The sequence below is a fragment of the Erythrolamprus reginae genome, chromosome 13 (assembly GCF_031021105.1).
Source record: "Erythrolamprus reginae isolate rEryReg1 chromosome 13, rEryReg1.hap1, whole genome shotgun sequence".
In the NCBI taxonomy this organism is placed as follows: domain Eukaryota; kingdom Metazoa; phylum Chordata; class Lepidosauria; order Squamata; family Dipsadidae; genus Erythrolamprus; species Erythrolamprus reginae.
In genome coordinates, this window is record NC_091962.1 from 1,556,734 (window position 1) to 1,574,631 (window position 17,898).

General features: G+C 47.4%; 1 protein-coding gene across 1 annotated transcript; it reads right to left on the bottom strand.

Annotated features, from left to right (window-relative positions):
* Positions 1–13: 13 nt before the first annotated feature.
* ZFPL1 (zinc finger protein like 1) lies at positions 14–17,897 on the bottom strand. The gene is made up of 8 exons (XM_070766273.1): positions 17,623–17,897; positions 14,081–14,218; positions 11,958–12,069; positions 10,719–10,912; positions 4,822–4,897; positions 3,148–3,306; positions 2,303–2,432; positions 14–1,666 (listed from the first exon to the last, which is right to left on the bottom strand). The coding sequence occupies exons 2-8, from the start codon at positions 14,180–14,182 to the stop codon at positions 1,483–1,485; spliced, it is 957 nt and encodes a 318-aa protein (XP_070622374.1). The 5' UTR covers positions 14,183–14,218; positions 17,623–17,897; the 3' UTR covers positions 14–1,482.
* Position 17,898: the final 1 nt, after the last annotated feature.

Below are 17,898 nucleotides of genomic sequence, written 5' to 3' on the forward strand. Positions count from 1 at the left end.
GAGCAACGAAGCCTTTAGGATTAGCCAAGAGAGTTTAATAGAATATTAAGAAATGTCTCTATTGCTTCAATGGGCCAGAGTTTCGCACTCTCGCCCGTCCCACATTCGAAGAACACGAAGGCAAGAAATAAAACCACCTGCAGGTCCATGTAACCGTCATTCCACCAGTCCCCAAAACCTTCCCCAAACCTGGGGTCTCCTGCAAAGGATGGTGGGGTTCTTGCTTGGACATCTGGGATGAGAGAGAAGGACTTTGCCCCACTTCCACCCCAAAATGGATTGGGACCGGTTCTTTCGGTAAAGCGATCGGTCCCACCAAATTTGTCAACGCTGGAGAAAGGGGCGAAAAAAGTGGTTCTGAAGAAGACAAGGTTGCTACCACCCTTCTGAGGAAATTAAGGTTTGAACGGAATGGTTGTCTGGAACCAAGGACAAGGAAGAATGGGACATAAGATAATATTGGCCTTCTTTTATTTTTTGACGTGGAGCGCCTGGTCTATTATTATAAGGGAAGCAATTTGTAAGCACCAAGGAGCCGTGGCCTTCTTATCTCGACGGCATTTTGACCAGGTGCCAATCAAACCCCGGACCTTTTTTTTCAACCTCAAAAAAGGCTGTAAAGGCAGCTTTTGGTCCTCCAGAATGTGCCCCAAGCCTGAGGGCCTCGAAGATGCCGTGGGGCTTCCCCCAAAATAGCCGGTGTCCTGTATCTAGCAGGTAATCAGAAGGAGAGAGGCTGGGAACTAAGCCACGTTAAGGGAAAGGCCCGAAGTGGGGTGAAAACAGGTGTCGCTTCAGCTTAGGCAGAGCTCCCCCTTTTTTGGGGGACGGGGGATGGAGCTGCGGTGTTCCTGAAACCGAGGGCAGCTTGTGCAGAAACATCAAAACGGATTTAGGAGAGGAGGTCCCGTTAATCGCGGAAGGAATCCGCAAACTTGGCCGCACTCTTTTAATAAAAGTGGCTATGGGCCCCGTCGCCCTGAGTCTCAGCCAACCGATCAAAACCACCTTCAAAGAAGCAAAACAAAGCAACGGGGAAGACCCCCCTCCCAACCCAAGGAAAGCCCCAGAGCTCGTTCTCCTCCGCCGAGCTCGAGTGGAAGGCGCGTCGCGAGAAGAGAGAGACGGGGATTTCCCACCTACTACTGAGGAGGAGCAGCGAGAGAAGAAATTTCCAGTTCAATCTCATCCCTCAACTGCCCGTTGGCCCTTTTTCTGCATAAAGCGGGCAACAAAAATTGGTCTTCCTATCGGACTGCGGAGAGGAGGAGGAGAAGGAAGGGAAAGAGATGGATCATCTTGTAACCGGCACAACTTCATCTGAACTTCAAAGGTGTCCCGACAACCTTTTCTGTCCAGGCACGGAGACACGCCCAGTAGTAGCAACTCCAGGCCTCCCTCCTTCCCTCAATTCTGCTGCCCAAGAGGAAGAAGAGCCAAGAGTGGAAGGACGGGGCCCACGCGAACGAAGGAGAGGCACCCCTACTGTCCCACTCGGATGTTAGGGTTGAACTTGGGGTCCAGGCTGGGGTCGTTGTCAGCCGAGGCCCGGCCGAGTTTCATCATGACGATGATGAGGGTCAGGAAGCCGATCCCGCCGATCAGGAGGAAGATGACGAACCTCTGCATTAAAGACCGTGGCTGCTTTCGGGTGCCGAAGCGATTCCTGCCGGCAGAAGGAAAGAGGAGAATTAAGCCGTTCTTTTGACTACTGCGGGGTGCTTTCGAAAGCATTTGGCTGGCTTGCCGCGAGATCCCACGAGCCGGATCCTGCAACAAGGAGCAGGCTTTCTAAAAAAGGTGGGGATGGGGAGAAAGGAAGTGAGGAAACTGCCCGGAGAGAATCCAGAATAATTGAGAGAGAGCAGCACCAAAAATATTCCTACATTCGTCAGATCCGAACTGTGATTACCAACCTGCTTGGAATCCAAACTGTGTTTTTTTCCAATCGGCACCTGGACTCCACCACCACCCGAAAACGTTTCAATTCTCGTCCAAGAAGCTGCTTCAAATTCTGGATGATGAAGTGAAACGTTTTCAAGGAAAACGGAACCAAAGAAATCCAGTTACCTTTGCAAAAAAGTAAGAGGTTTGAGCATCTTCCCTACAGACATTCAAACCTGCTTGGAAGCCAGGTGGAGTCTGGACCCTCTGGAGGAAATGAGCCCCTTCCTTCCGCTTCGTTTTGTGTCTTTCCTCTCGTCAATCTCTGCTTCTCTCTTTCTCTCTTTCCCGCCAGCATCTCTCAGGACAGCTGGTTCCCTAAACCGAACAAGCTGGGAACTGATTATCGGAGACTCACTTGAGCAACTGGGCGAGCCAGCTTAGTGTCGGCCTCCGGCGGTACTTGTCCTCGTCGAAGTCGATGGTCGCGCTCGAATCCTGGCCGACGCCGGCTTCCCGGGTGTCGTAAATTTTCCACGACGAGGAGGCTGAAGGCAAAGAGAGAAGAAGGGAAGGTCCCACCCCACCCCAGGGGTGGAGGTGGGAAATAGCAACTTTTTCTTGCCCGCCCCTCCCCGAAACTCGTGAGTTTCACTGGAGAAATTCTGCGCGATCAATTCCACGAAAGCGAGTGAGACGGTACAGCGGTATCATGTAAACGCGATGTTATGAATCATGATGGTATAAGGAAAAGAGCGGGGAAGAAAACTGGTCTGGGAAAAGGAAGCTGCATACTGGATAAACTGGCCACATAAATGCTTAAAATCTTTTTCTTTCTAGCCCTTCTGGTAGGATATTGACAATCCAGCAACAGCACGAGGATATTTTATGCTTTAGTCTCCTCCTCCTTTGCTTGAGGATAAAGAGATTGTATGTTAGGATAAAGCAATTGTATTTTAGGATAAAGAGATTGTTATTTTAGGATAAAGATTTTGCATTCCCAAAGAAGCAGAAGTGAAAAATAATAATAATAATAATCTCAAAATCCTTATGAACTTGTATTAAGATTTTTCCCCAACTCGAGTCTAAAAAGGAGTTTCTTTGGGGTTTTTCGAGTGATAAAAATGAAGGATTTAATCCAATATCAAATAAAGGCAACCAGGATTTAACAACAGCTGCCCCCCCCAATCGATTTATCTCCCTCCGTCACCATCACCCCCAAACGCAGCGGCCGGCCTACATTGATCGTGCAAACGTCTCTACCTCCGTCATTCATGCTGACGATCGTGTGTTGGTCCGCGACACCGCCGTTCTTCAGGTTCTGCTGCTGCTGTTGTTGTTGCGGGGACTCGAGGTTGCAACTTGCGCTGTAGGCGAAGGCGGAGGTTGAACTCTGTGGAGCAGTTTCTTCTGAATTGAGTACTGGGCGGGGAGAAGGAGGACAGCTTGAGTTCCAGTGAGAAATGGAGCTTTTGAGACGTTTCAGCATTCGGCGCTACTAAAAAAAGAGTTTTCCTGGGAATTAAAGGACTGTCCGCCATTTTTGTAGGCTGCTCTGAGGAGGCAGCACTGAAATCAGTGTATGAAACAATAAAGTAAGAATAATATAACCCTAGCCTGATTGTGGCTGAATTTAGGTAGTGGGTTTTTCCGATTTTTAATTTATGGGTTTTATCGTAGAGAAAAAAATGCAGAATGGTAAAACAAACAAAATGAAAGAAAGCAAAAAATATACACCCAACCCTAACAAGAACAAAGAAAAAGGGAGGAAAAAGTGTTCCATTAGATCTAACATTTAACAAGGAGGATCTACCATGGTCGGTACAAAACTAAAAAGAGATCTCCATTGCTAAGGATGTGATGCCCTCGTCGCCACCTAACTCTTACTTGTTTTTCTACCTTAGCAATGTTTAAGATGAGGGGACTTCAACTCCCAGAATTCCCCAGCCAGCTCTGGGAGTTGAAGTCCCCTCATCTTAAAAGTTGTTAAAGTGGAGAAAAGCTCCCCTGAGCCCATTTATCCGTGATGGTGCCACCTATGGCACGGGTGCCACAGGTAGCACGCGGAGCTATATCAGAGGGCACGCGAGGCGTTGTTTTATGTGCATGTGCGTGCAAGCCAGCTGATTTTCAGCCTTGGGGAAGGCCGTTGCGCCCTCTGGATGTGTCAGGGAACCTTCCCCGAAGCCCCCGAGTGTGAAAAACCACCCAACGGGCAAACCAGAAGTTCAGAAAAACGGACTTCCGGTTTGCCTGTTTTGCTGGTTTTTTTGCACTCTGGAGGATTCAGGGAAACTTCCTGAAGCCCCAGAGTGCAAAAAATGGCCAAACCGGAAGTTTGGAAAACGGACTTCCGGTTTGGTCGTTGTGCTAGTTTTTTTGTACTCTGGAGGCTTCGGGGAGATTTCCTGAAGCCCTAGAGTGTGAAAAATGGCCAAAGCGGAAGTTCAGAAAAATGGACTTCCGGTTTGCCCATTTTGCTGGGTTTTTTGCACTCCGGAGGCTTCGGTGAAAACTTCCTGAAGCCCCATAGTGCAAAAAATGGCCAAACCGGAAGTTCGGAAAACAGACTTCCTGTTTGCCCGTTGTGCTGTTTTTCGCACTCTGGAGCTTTAGGAAGCTTGCCTGAAGCCTCCAGACTACAAAAAAACAGCATAACGGGCAAAACGGAAGTCTGTTTTTCTGAACTTCCGGTTTGCCCATTTGCCTGCGTTCTCTGTCTCCCAGGCTTTAGTGAGGCCTGTATTCATGCACGGGGACCGGGGACGGGTGACGACTGTGCGCACATGGAGGGGGGCAGCGTGTGGGGTGTGTGTGCGCATGTGTGGACAGAGGGAATGGGTGTGGGCACATGCGCATGCACTAGTACACAAACACACACCCTATTGGCGCATGAACCGAAAGGTTTTCACCATCGCTGCCATATACTGTAGTCACCTGTGAAACTGGACCAGTCACTACCCTCTGAGGTGTTGTGAGCATCTATCTCTTGAGTTACTTCCGTTTCATCAATCTGAGCAGAAAAATAAAAATAAAAATAAATATCCAGGTTAATAATCTGGTGGGCACCCAGAAAGGAAGTCAAAATGATGGGTGATTTGGTCAGACTCTTTGAGCGGAGTTCTCCATCCTTTCTAGTTTATTTATTTACCGTATTTTTCGCTCTATAAGACGCACCTGCTGATAAGATGCACCTAGATTTTAGAGGAGGAAAATAGAAAAAAAATAGAAAGAAAGAAAGAAAGAAAGAAAGGGGGAAGGGACAGAACAGAGGAAGGAAGCAAGGAAACTTATGAAAGGGGAGAGTAAGAGAGGAAGGACTGAAGGAAGGGAAGGAGGGAAGAAGGTAGGAAGGAGAAAGAAAAGAAGAAATAGAGGAAGGGAAGGTAAAAGAGAGAAAGAAAAAGAGCAAGAAAGAAAGAAAAAGTGAGAAAGAAAGAGAATGAAAGAGAAATAAAAATAGAGAGGGGGAATGAAAGAAATGGAAGGAGGGAAGGAAGGAGAGAAAGCAAGAGAAAGAAAGAAAGAAAGAAAGAAAGAAAGAAAGAGAAAGAAAAAAGAATGAAAGAGCAAGACAGAAAGAGAGAAAGCAGAAATGAGAAGCTGAGAGCTGGCAGGCCAGGAGCCTCGCATGTGCTGTTGGAAGGGGGCTTGGTGGTCCTGGGAGATAGTGAACATTGTTCCTTCTTCCCTCCCAGCACAGAGGGGTGGCTTCCTCCCCGGTTCCCCGCTGCACCTCCCCAGTGCAAAGCGCAGGACTGCCGCCTCCCCCTCGCCCCAGGATCTCACGCTTGCAGCTTCGGGCAGGGGGCTTGCGGGGAGGCGGCAAACGGTTGCTTGGAAGCAGAACCTCGGAGCAACTCAACCGCCTTGCTTCCACCGGAGAAACACCAAAGCGAGAGCTGGCAAGCGGGGGGGGGGGGAAACGGGGACTGCCTTCCGCGGGAGTTCGGGGGGGGGGGTTGGGGCGCGCAGGGGCCGGCAGGCAGGGAGGGAGGGAGGCGCCAGCATCGGACGGGTCGGACGGAGGTGTCGGACGGGCAGCTCCGACCGGCTGCGAGCGACTGGCTGGGTTTTGGGTCTTCGAGACTTCCCCGCCTCCTGAAGCGATTCCCGTAGCCTTCCCAAAGGCTCGGAGCCGCCAACGCTCCTCCGGTGCCGCTCCGCCTCCTAAACCTGCGCGGTGGAGGCGTCCCCCGGCCCAGCACTTCCGGAGGCCGAAAGGCGCGGCTCTCTTCGGGGTTGGGAAGAGGAGAGGCGGCGACAGAGGCGGGACACTTTTGGTGAGTATATCGCCGCCCCCCCCTCTGCTCCAGCGCCTCCCCCCCCTCCCTGCCTGCATCTTTGCTCCATAAGACGCCGCTGATTTTTCATCCTACTTTGGGAGGAAAAAAACTGCGTCTTATGGAGCAAAAAATACGGTACTTATTGGATTTGTATGACGCCCCTCTCCGTAGACTCCGTAGTTGGCGGCCTGGAAGGGAGGGGCGAGAGGCAGCAGTTTTATTTAGAAACATAGAAACATAGAAGTTTAAGTTTAATCAGATTTGTATGCCGCCCCTCTCCGCAGACTCGGGGCGGCTCACAGCAACAGCAATACAAGACAAATCCAATATTAAATTAATTTTAAGAACACCACAAGTTAAAAACCAATCATACACACTAGCGTACCATGCATACATTTTATAAGCCTAGGGGGAGGGAACATGTCAATTCCCCCATGCCTGACGACAGAAGTGGGTTTTAAGGAGCTTACGAAAGGCTAGGAGGATGGGGGCAACTCTGATATCTGGGGGGAGTTGGTTCCAAAGGGTCGGGGCCGCCACAGAGAAGGCTCTTCCCCTGGGTCCCGCCAAATGACATTGTTTAGTTGACGGGACCCGGAGAAGGCCAACTCTGTGGGACCTAACTGGTCGCTGGGATTCGTGCGGCAGAAGGAGGTCCCGGAGATATTCTGGTCCAGTGCCATGAAGGGCTTTATAGGTCATAACCAACACTTTGAATTGTGACCGGAAACTGATCGGCAACCAATGCAAACTGCGGAGTGTTGGTGTGACATGGGCATATTTAGGAAAGCCCATGATTGCTCTCGCAGCTGCATTCTGCACGATCTGAAGTTTCCGAACACTTTTCAAAGGTAGCCCCATGTAGAGAGCATTACAGTAGTCGAGCCTCGAGGTGATGAGGGCATGAGTGACTGTGAGCAGTGACTCCCCTGTCCAAATAGGGCCGCAACTGGTGCACCAGGCGAACCTGGGCAAATGCCTCCCTCGCCACAGCTGAAAGATGTTTCTCTAATGTGAGCTGTGGATCGAGGAGGACGCCCAAGTTGCATACCCTCTCTGAGGGGGTCAATGACTCCCCCCCAGGGTGATGGACGGACAGATGGAATTGTCCCTGGGAGGCAAAACCCACAGACCTCCGTCTTATCCGGGTTGAGCTTGAGTCTGTTGACACCCATCCAGACCCCAACAGCCTCCAGGCACCGGCACATCACTTCCACTGACGGCAGAAAAAGACCTCATGATCTATCTAGTCTGCCCTTATACTATTTTCTGTATTTTATCTTAGGATGGATCTATGTTTATCCAGGCATGTTTAAATTCAGTTACTGTGGATTTACCAACCACGTCTGCTGGAAGTTTGTTCCAAGGATCTACTACTCTTTCAGTAAAATAATATTTTCTCACGTGGCTTTTGATCTTTCCCCCAACTAACTTCAGATTGTGTCCCCTTGTTCTTGTGTTCACTTTCCTATTAAAAACACTTCCCTCCTTTTAGTGGTTCGGTCTGGTTTGCCCAAACCGGGAGTGGAAATTGAAGGTGGACCCGCCCTCCCACCAATGCTCCATTCTTAAAAAAACCCCAAACAGTAAAAAATAGTATTTATTTAGCAGCATTGCGTTTTGGTATATCTTCTATATATCTACAGCAATTATTTGTTAACTTATCTATATTCACATAATTCCTTAAACTCCAACCTATTACAATTTTCTTTATCTTATATCCTCTGGTCTAAGTCTATCCACTTTTCATCTTATGTCTTATAAGTATAACTATTTAACTTTGCGCCAACCAATTGCATCAGGGACTCCCCATTTTATAAAATTCTTGTTTCCTCTTCATCATGAATTGCCATGGTTAATTTACACATTGCCACACATTCTAATTTATTTATTTATTATTAGAGTTGAAAGGGACCTTACAGGTCATCAAGTTCAAACCCCTGCCTGAGCAGGAAATCCTACAGCACCCCAGCCAAATGGCAGTCCAATCTCCTCTTGAAAATGTCCAAAGTTGGGGAGTCCACAACCTCCGCTGGCAGGCCGTTCCACTGGTTGATCTCTCTCACTGTCAGGAAATTCTTTCTTATCTCCAGGTTGAATCTTTCCTTGGTCAGTTTCCAACCGTTGTTCCTTGTCTGGCCCTCTGGTGCCCTGGAAAATAGTGTGTCCCCCTCCTCTCCGTGGCAACCCCTCAAGTACCTGTATACAGCTATCATGTCCCCCCTAGCCCTTCTTTTCACTAGACTATCCATGCCCAGTTCCAGCAACCTTTCCTCATATGACCTGGTCTCTCGTCCCCTTATCAATTTAGTAGCTCTTTTCTGCACCCTCTCTAGAGTCTCTATATCTTTTTTGAAGTGTGGTGACCAGAACTGGATGCAATACTCCAGGTGCGGTCTGACCAGGGCCTTATAGAGTGGTATTATTACCTCTCTGGTCTTGGAGTGTATCTCCCTGTTCATGCATCTTAGGATTGTATTGGCTTTTTTAGCCACTGCTGCACATTGCTGGTCCATGTTTAGCTGGTTATCCACTAAGACTGCAAGATCCCTTTAGTTATTTATCCTTGGCCTCGAAGGAATAGTTGTTGCTTTCCAGTATATGATTCTGGCTGAAGAGGGTGAAGGTCTGAGTCAACCTTGAGCTGGTCAGGATCGAACTCCTGGCAGTGGGGCTGTGAGCCAGCCTGCAATACTGCCTTCTAACCACTGCACCACCATGGCTCCCAATAGACCAAGGACAGTCTCTGCCTTTCAGGAGATTTCCAAACCAAGGTTGGATAGCTGTTACCTACCCAAAGTGATTTAGTGCATGTTTGAACTGAAGGGGGCTGGCCTATATGACCTCTAAGGCCCCTATAAACAACTGAATCACCTGTAAAAGGTCCTGCAAAACCTCTCTTTTAAAGTAACTTGCTCCCTCACCAGGATTAAAGTTGCCAAGTATTTATAGGGAGGTTGTCTGCAGGGATTATTTTTAAAAAAACCCCAAAACAGCTATTTTGTTTAAAAAAAAAGATGGACCAAACCAAAGGCTGGAAACCTGGGGTCTCAAATCCAAATCTCATGTCCCAGAGACCGATTAGATCCCACAGAGTTGGCCTTTTCCAGGTTCCGTTAGCCAAGCAGTGCCAGTTGGCGGGGCCATGGAGAAAATTTTAATTAATTTTTTTAAAAAAAGAGAAAGAGAGAGAAGAGCCTTCTCTGTGGTGGCTCCGGTCTTCTGTAATCAACCTCCCCACCAGAGATTTGCACTGCCTCCATCCTCCTGGCTTTTCGAAAGGCTTTAAAAACATGGCTTTGCCAGCAGGCCTCGGGCCATTGAGTGTTAACACTCTGCTCCGGCCAGTAGTATGCTAGTAGTAATGGATGAGTGATGGATGAATGTCTTTTTAAATGTTTTTTTTTAAATATCTGGGGTTTTAAATTTTGTATCTTTGTTTTATTCTGTGCACCACCACCTTGAGTCGATTAGGAGAAGGGCGGCCTATAAATTTAATAAATGAATGAATGAATGAATGTGTTGTATGGTTTTAATTGTTGGGGTTTTATATACTTTTTCTTATATATCTAATATTAGATTTGTTTACTGTTATATTGTTTTCATTATTGTTGTGAGCCGCCCCAAGTCTTCGGAGAGGGGCGGCATACAAATCTAATAAATTGAATTGAATTGAATGAATGAATAAATGAATAAATAAATCAGTCCAACACCTTTCCTGAGGCTCTCAATCACTGGAAGAGAAAAAACTCCCCCAATCTGGATTCATTTCAAAGCGGATTAAAGGTTTAAATCGGAACTCACCTCGAGGTTCGACTACTGTAATGGTCTCTACATGGGGCTACCTTTGAAAAGTGTTCGGAAACTTCAGATCGTGCAGAATGCAGCTGCGAGAGCAATCATGGGCTTCCCAAGGTATGCCCATGTTACACCAACACTCCGCAGTCTGCATTGGTTGCCGATCAATTTCCGGTCACAATTCAAAGTGTTGGTTATGACCTATAAAGACCTTCATGACCTATAAAGCATCGGACCAGAATATCTCTGGGACCGCCTTCTGCCGCACGAATCCCAGCAACCGGTTAGGTCCCACAGAGTTGGCCTTCTCCGGGTCCCGTCGACTAAACAATGTCGTTTGGCAGGACCCAGGAAGCCTTCTCTGTGGCGGCCCCGACCCTCTGGGACCAGCTCCCCCCCGGAGATCAGAACTGCCCCCACCCGCCTTGCCTTTCATAAAGTTCTTAAGACCCATCTCTGCCGTCAGGCATGGGGGAACTGAGACATCTCCCCCGGGCCTATACAGTTTATACATGGTATGTTTGTGTGTATGCTTGCTTTTAATAATGGGGGTTTTAGTGTTTTTTAAATTGTTAGATTTGTTCTTACATTGTCTTTGTTATTGTTGTGAGCCGCCCCGAGTCTACGGAGAGGGACGGCATACAAATCTAATAAATAATAATAATAATAATAATAATAATAATAATAATAATAATAACAACTTAGTGCTTGCAAAGCAGCTCAACAATGGCAAGGACTTCAATTTCTTACCAGGGGAAGCCGGAGTCCGGCCCGAGCCCAGTTGACAGTCGATAGCTTTTCTCGCAGGGCGGACGCAACTGGACTGACCAGGTTGGTGGGAGGGAAGACGGGACCCTGGCATGAGGGGCACTGGTAGCCGGCAGGGGCCGTGTTCTGGGGCAGCTGGTTGGCCATCTCATTGAGGCAGGACCAGTGAAAGAGATCTGGAGGTAAAGAGGAGCCGTTAAAGTCTGGCCTGTGGAAGTTTGGATGGTAACATCATAAATTTATGGAGATTAGCTAGGCTGCATCTACCCATGATCTACACATAGAGAACACGAGAGAAAATGCAAATTATACTGATTTATATATTAATATACACTGCTCAAAAAAAATAAAGGGAACACTTAAACAACAGAATATAACTCCAAGTAAATCAAACGTCTGTGAAATTAAGCTGTCCACTTAGGAAGCAACACTGATTGACAATCAATTTCACATTCTGTTGGGCAAATGGAATAGTTGTGCAAAGGAAATATTCAATGAGAATATTTCATTCATTCAGATCTAGGATGTGTATTTTGAGTGTATTTGTTTAGTTTTGGCCAGCCAAAACATGCACTCCAGGAAGGATGTCTTCATGATGTCAAAACTCCGCCCCTGGAATTCCCTATTGGGATTCCCCACCTCTGTTTGAGCCTCCCGACAGCTCCACGGCTCTTCTGCAAAGGTGATAGCCGGGAGGCGGCACTTCTCGGCATTCTCCCGAACCTGAACGCCAAACCTGAACTTTTGCTGAACTTCCGGGTTCGGCGTTCGGGAGAACGCCGAGAAGTCCCCCAGCTGTTTCGGAAGGTGACAGCCAGGTGGCGACGCCCAGCGGAGCGCCGTTTTTGCAATTATTATTATTTTTTGCTTGCACGCATTAATCGGTTTTACATTGTTTCCTATGGGAAACATTGTTTCGTCTTACGAACTTTTCGCCTTACGAACCTCCTCCCGGAACCAATTAAGTTCGTAAGACGAGATATCATTGTACTTGACAAAACAAACAAACAATCATGAAAAAGGGGGTTGAGGGTGGAAGACTTTTCAGCTTCCCTGTTTCCCTGGGCTAAGCTGGCTGAGGAATTCTGGGAGTTGAAGTCCAAAGTCTTAAAAAGTTGCCAAGTTTGAAGACTCCTGTCCTAAAGGACAGAAGACTCCTCTGTCTCAGATAGTGCTGTGGGGAACCACAGAGGCAGAATGCCCAGAGAGTTTGATACTGACCGTAACACACGAGCCGAACCGTCTCTTTATTGGAAAGGAGCGCGTTACACAACCGGCAGTTGGGATTGTAATCGCTGTCTTGAAGCCACTGCAGGTACGACTGGACGATGCACTGTGGAAAAAAAACCCCATTAAAAAAATTAACTAATAAAATTGGATGGGAGGGGAGCCTGTTTTGTGTCATAGGCTAGAAAGACCCTTGCATTTCAGTTTTTAGGTGATTTGTACTGATCGAGATCTAACATACAGAGGAAAAAAATAGAATGTATCGTACAAATCAGATTCCACTTGACTCAGCTTTCCATCCCTCTGAGGTTGGTAGGAGGAGCAGCCAGATTGGTGCCAGTAGTTAGAGCGCAGCACTGCAGGTTACTTCAGCTAACTGCTAGCTGTAGTTCAGTGGTTCAAATCTAACCACTGGTTCAAGGTTGACTCAGCCTTCCGTCCTTCCGAGGTGGGTCAAATAATAATAATAATAATAATAATAATAATAATAATAATTATTATTATTTATTGGATTTGTATGCCGCCCCTCTCCGTAGACTCAGGGCGGCTAACAACAATGATAAAACAACATGAACAATCCAATAATAAAAACAACTAAAAACCCTTATTATAAAACCAAACATACACACAAACATACCATACATAACTTGTAATGGCCTAGGGGGGAAGGAATATCTTAACTCCCCCATGCCTGGCAGTATAAGTGAGTCTTAAGTAGTTTACGAAAGACAGGGAGGGTGGGGGCAGTTCTAATCTCCGGGGGGAGTTGGTTTCAGAGGGCCGGGGCCGCCAAAGAGAAGGCTCTTCCCCTGGAGCCCGCCAAACGACATTGTTTTGTTGATGGGACTCAGAGAAGGCCCACTCTGTGGGACCTTATCGGTCGCTGGGACTTGTGCGGTAGCAGGCGGTTCCGGAGGTAATCTGGTCCAATGATTACTCAGGTTGTTGGGGGGCAATATGCTGATTTTGTAAACTGCTTAGAGAGGGCTGTAAAAGCCCTGTTAAGCGGTATATAAGTCTAAATACTATTACTATGACCAATCGGGCTTTTGAGTGCATGGCAATGTGGCAAAGTGCTTATTTCAGGGTTCAAAAAAAATATAAGACTGGCTCTTATTATTGGGGAAACATGGATGATAGACAGATAGACACAGACAGACAAGAGATAGATGATAGATAGATGGAGATGATAAAACATACGTAGGTAGGTCGATACAGTAGATAGACAATAGATAGACAGAAAATGGATGGATGGATATAGTTAGATAGATAGGCAGAGAGACAATAGATAGAGGATAGCTAAACAGATAAATAAATAGATAGGATAAGAGAGAGAGAGAGAGAGAGAGAGAGAGAGAGAGAGAGAGAGAGAGAGAGAGAGAGAGAGAGAGAGAGAGAGAGGGAGATAATCCCTTTTCCCCAAAATAAGACATCCCAATAATAAGCCCAATCAGTTTTTTAAAATATTTTTTTAATATTTTTTTTCTCCACCATAAAACCATACATATAAAACAACACATGTATCTTTAATGAATAATAATATACATAGAGTCTATTTCATATAAAATAATAAAAAATCCTAAATCTCATTCATTCTATCTAAAGAAAAGAAGCTATATCTAATTTTAATTTAAGAAACAATCATCTAAACAGTTTTCTTTGTTTTTTCCATTCTAATACAGGACTCTATTTTTTAACTCTCCAATTCCATTTCAAATCTATTTTTAATTTATTTTCAAAGAATGTGTTATATATTGAACTGATGCTGCCTCCTTTTCTCTTTCTGTCATCCAGGTTCTATCAATTCTCTTTCTCATTTCTTTATTACTCCTGCATTAAATTTACCTAACATTAAACTATTTTATTTATTTATTATTTTTAATTTCAACCCACTCATAAAATTTCCCCCAGATTTTTAAAAACTCTTCTTTGTCCTCAGTTTTCATCGTAAGTCTATTCATTTCCGCACGCCAATTGGGCTTTTGAGTGCATGGCAATACGGCCAAGCGCTTATTTCAGTCGTCAAAGGAATATAAGGCAGGGTCTTATTTTCGGGGAAACACGGTATCTATCGGGACTCTCAAAGCATTCGACTTCTCTGCGCTGTTTCCATTTACCTTGGCATGGTTAGCGACAATGCAGTTCTCGCAGACGTTCACCCGATGCTCAAAGCAGAAGAGGTTGGTGACCTTCCTCTTGGGACATTTGCAGAGCCCCATTGTAGGCGGCGCAGGGGTGGCTTAAGCCGAGAAGAGCTGGAGAAAGAGGACACGGACGGAGAGATTACCTACACGAGGGTTTTTCAAACCTCCGCTTAGGATTGGGTCATCTGTGCTTCCCCAATTGCATTCACAGTTCCAAGACACACGCCCTGCCCACCTGGAAAATTGCAACAAACTGGACAATACAGTGGTACCTCTACCTAAGAACGCCTCTACTTACAAACTTTTCTAGATAAGAACCGTGTGTTCAAGATTTTTTTGCCTCTTCTCAAGAACCATTTTCCACTTACAATCCCGAGCCTCCAAAACTGTAACCGGGAAAGGCAGGGAGAAGCCTCCGTGGGGCCTCTCTAGGAATCCCCTGGGAGGAAACAGGGCCAGAACAGGCAGGGAGAAGCCTCCATGGGGCCTCCCTAGCAATCTCAGTAGATAAACAGATAGATACAGTATATATAGATGATAGACAGACACAGACAGTCAGTCAGACAGACAAGGAGGAAACAGGGCCGGAAAAGGCGGGAGAGAAGCCTCCGTGGGGCCTCTCTAGGAATCTCCTGGGAGGAAACAGGGCCAGAAAAGGCAGGGAGAAGCCTCTGTGGGGCCTCTCTAGGAATCTCTTGGGAGGAAACAGGACCGGAAAAGGTGGGGAGACGCCTCTGTGGGGACTCTCTAGGAATCTCCTGAAAGGGAACAGGGCCGGAAAAGGCGGGGAGAAGCCTCTGTGGGGCCTCTCTAGGAATCTCCTGGGAGGAAACAGGGCCGGAAAAGGTGGGGAGAACATTGATTCCTATGGGAAAAATTGCTTCTTCTTAGAAACTTTTCTACTTAAGAACCTGGTCACGGAACGAATTACGTTCATAAGTAGAGGCACCATACACAAATTATATAGGCCTGGGGAAGATTCCTCAATTCCCCCATGCCTGACGGCAGAGGTGGGTCTTAAGAAGTTTACGAAAGGCAAGGAGAGTGTGGCAATCCTAATCTCCGGGGGGAGCTGGTTCCAGAGGGTCGGGGCTGCTACAGAAAAGGCTCTTCCCCTGGGTCCCTCCAAACGACATTGTTTAGTTGACGGGACCCAGAGAAGTCCAACTCTGTGGGACCTAACTGGTCGCTGGGATTCATGCCGCAGAAGGCGGTCCCAGAGATATTCTGGTCCGATGCCATGAAGGGCTTTATAGGTCATAACCAACACTTTGAATTGTGACCGGAAACTGATCAGCAACCAATGCAGATTGCGGAGTGTTGGTGTAACATGGGCTTACCTAGGGAAGCCCATGATTGCTCTCGCAGCTGCATTCTGCACAATCTGAAGTTTCCGAACATTTATAATATTGTTTATTTTTTGTTTGCCGGAGCTAGTAGTCCCTTGACACTTTGTTTACTGCTGGGTTATCAAAGAGCAAACTTTACCTTTCTAGCATTGATGATGTTTTCTGGCTGTGTTGTGAAAACCTCTCTGCTCAGTAAGTACCAAGCATCCCACAGTCCCTTTCCTCCTCCTCTTCCACAAACCTCACTCCCTTCTAGCATTGATGATGTTACTCAGTTGGGTAATGAAACGTCTCAAAGAAAACATGCAAACTCAGAGAGCCCCTAGGACTTCCACAGTTCTCCCCCTCCTCTTCCTCCTCCCCCCCCAAACCTGACTCCCTTCTAAAGCACGAAATATGTAATCCAATTGGACATTGGAACATTTTCAAGTGAAGAACCAAGCTCTCAGAGCACCATGGTCCTCCTCCCCTTCACAAACCCCCTTCCCTTCTAAGCACATATGATGTTATCGTCTGCAAGAAAACCACCAGGTCCAGAGGACAGGAAAGTTATCAGGAAAGACTTCATGAACTCAATCTGTACAGTCTGGAGGACAGAAGTGGGGACATGACCGAAACATTTAAATAGGGTTAAATAAGGTTCAGGAGGGAAGTGTTTTTAATAGAAAAGTGAACACAAGAACAAGGGGGCACAATCTGAGGTGAGTTGGGGGAAAGATCAGAAGCAACGTGAGAAAATATTATGTTACTGAAAGAGTGGTAGATGCTTGGAACAAACTTCCAGCAGACGTGGTTGGTGAATCCACAGTCACTGAATGTAAACATGCCTGGGATAAACATAGATCCATCCTAAGATAAAAATACAGGAAATAGTACAAGGGCAGACTAGATGGACCATGAGGTCTTTTTCTGCCGTCAATCTTCCATGTTTCTACGACACCAATGACTCCACAGTTGCATCTCCCTCCCACTTGCACACCACACACCCTTATAGCATTGATGGTGTTTATCTCGTGAAGGTAATGAAACGTTAGCAAGAAAAACACCCAAGTCTGGAGAGCATCCAGGACCCCTACAGTCTTCCTTCTGATGATATTCCCTAGTTGGGTCATGAAAAGTCTGCAAGAAAACAAGCAAGCTCGGAGACAACTCAGGACCCCAAAGTCCTTTCCTCCTCCTCCCCCCCTCTCCTTCCTCCTCCTCCTCTCTACAATCCCACTCCCTTCTAGCACTGATGATGTTCCCTAGTTGGGCCATGAAAGGTCTGCAAGAAAACAGAGAGCACCAAGATTCTCACAGTAATTTTCCTGCCTCCCTAAACCCTTCTCCCTGTAACACTGATGATATTCCCTACTTGGGTCATGAGAAGTCTGCAAGAAAACAAGCAAGCTCAGAGACAACTCAGGATCCCAAAGTCCTTTCCTCCTCCTCCCCTGCGCCTTCCTCCTTCTCCTCTCCACAACCCCCCTTCCCTTCTAGCACTGATGATGTTCCCTAGTTGGGTCATGAAACGTCTCCAAGAAAACAAGCAAGCTCAGAAAGCATCCAGGGACCCCAAAGTCCTTTCCTCCTTCTCTCCCTCTTCCTTCTCCCCCTCCCCTTCCTCCTCCTCCTCTCCACAACCCCCTTCCCTTCTAGCACTGATGATGTTCCCTAGTTGGGTCATGAAACGTCTCCAAGAAAACAACCCAGGTGAGAGAGAGCGCCCAGGACCCTTCTTTTCAACCCTGAGCTACATCATATTCTCCTTTTATTGGTCTTCCTCCTCCTCTCCATAATCTCCCTCCTTCCCTTCTAGCCCTACTGATGTTACCTGCTAGGGTCACGAAATGTCTGCCAGAAAACAACAACAAAAAGCTCAGTGCACCAAGGACCTCCCCCCCCCCCCCACAAAAGCCCTCATCACCTGACAGGGCAGCTCCATGATTGATGTACTGACGGGCATCCAACGCACCCCCCCCCCCCGCCGTAACTCCGAAGCAAACTTGATCGAATTGGGAGGGGCGGATTCCCGGGCCGTCCTCCCTCCTCCCTTGGGGCTGCAATTGGGGAAGGGAGCCCAAGGCCCATAATCCCCAGCCTTCCTGGAATACCAAAGCCGATCGCTCCCCCCTCCAGGACCATCATATTGCCACCCCCTCCCTGCAGGCATGGGGGGGTATATACCTTAGCTGCCTCCTTTGGCGAGGAAACCGTCCCGGGGCGGTCCAGGCACCTGTACGGAGCGTCCGAGCGTGGTCGAAGCAGCCCAACCGCCTCTGGCAGTCCCTGACCGGGGCCAGTCCTGAGGCAAGGGGAAAGGCCCACCTGTCTCCTACGCCTCCCTCTGCCACGTCTCTTCCGGGAAGGTCGCGCTCTGTTTTGCGTCACCGCCGGCCTCTCTCTCTCTCTTTCTTCACTCGCTGGTTCACTTCCGGCCCCCGCCTTATCTTTCCCTCAACG

Excerpts from the sequence above, each read along its gene's own strand:
- ZFPL1 (XM_070766273.1), bottom strand. The coding sequence starts at position 14,182 with ATGGGGCTCTGCAAATGTCCCAAGAGGAAGGTCACCAACCTCTTCTGC. Across the intron at positions 10,913-11,957 it reads GGTTCGGCTCGTGTGTTACG|ATCTCTTTCACTGGTCCTGC; the intron begins GTCAGTATCAAA and ends CTTTACCTCCAG. Across the intron at positions 3,307-4,821 it reads TGACTGGTCCAGTTTCACAG|TACTCAATTCAGAAGAAACT; the intron begins GTGACTACAGTA and ends CTCCCCGCCCAG.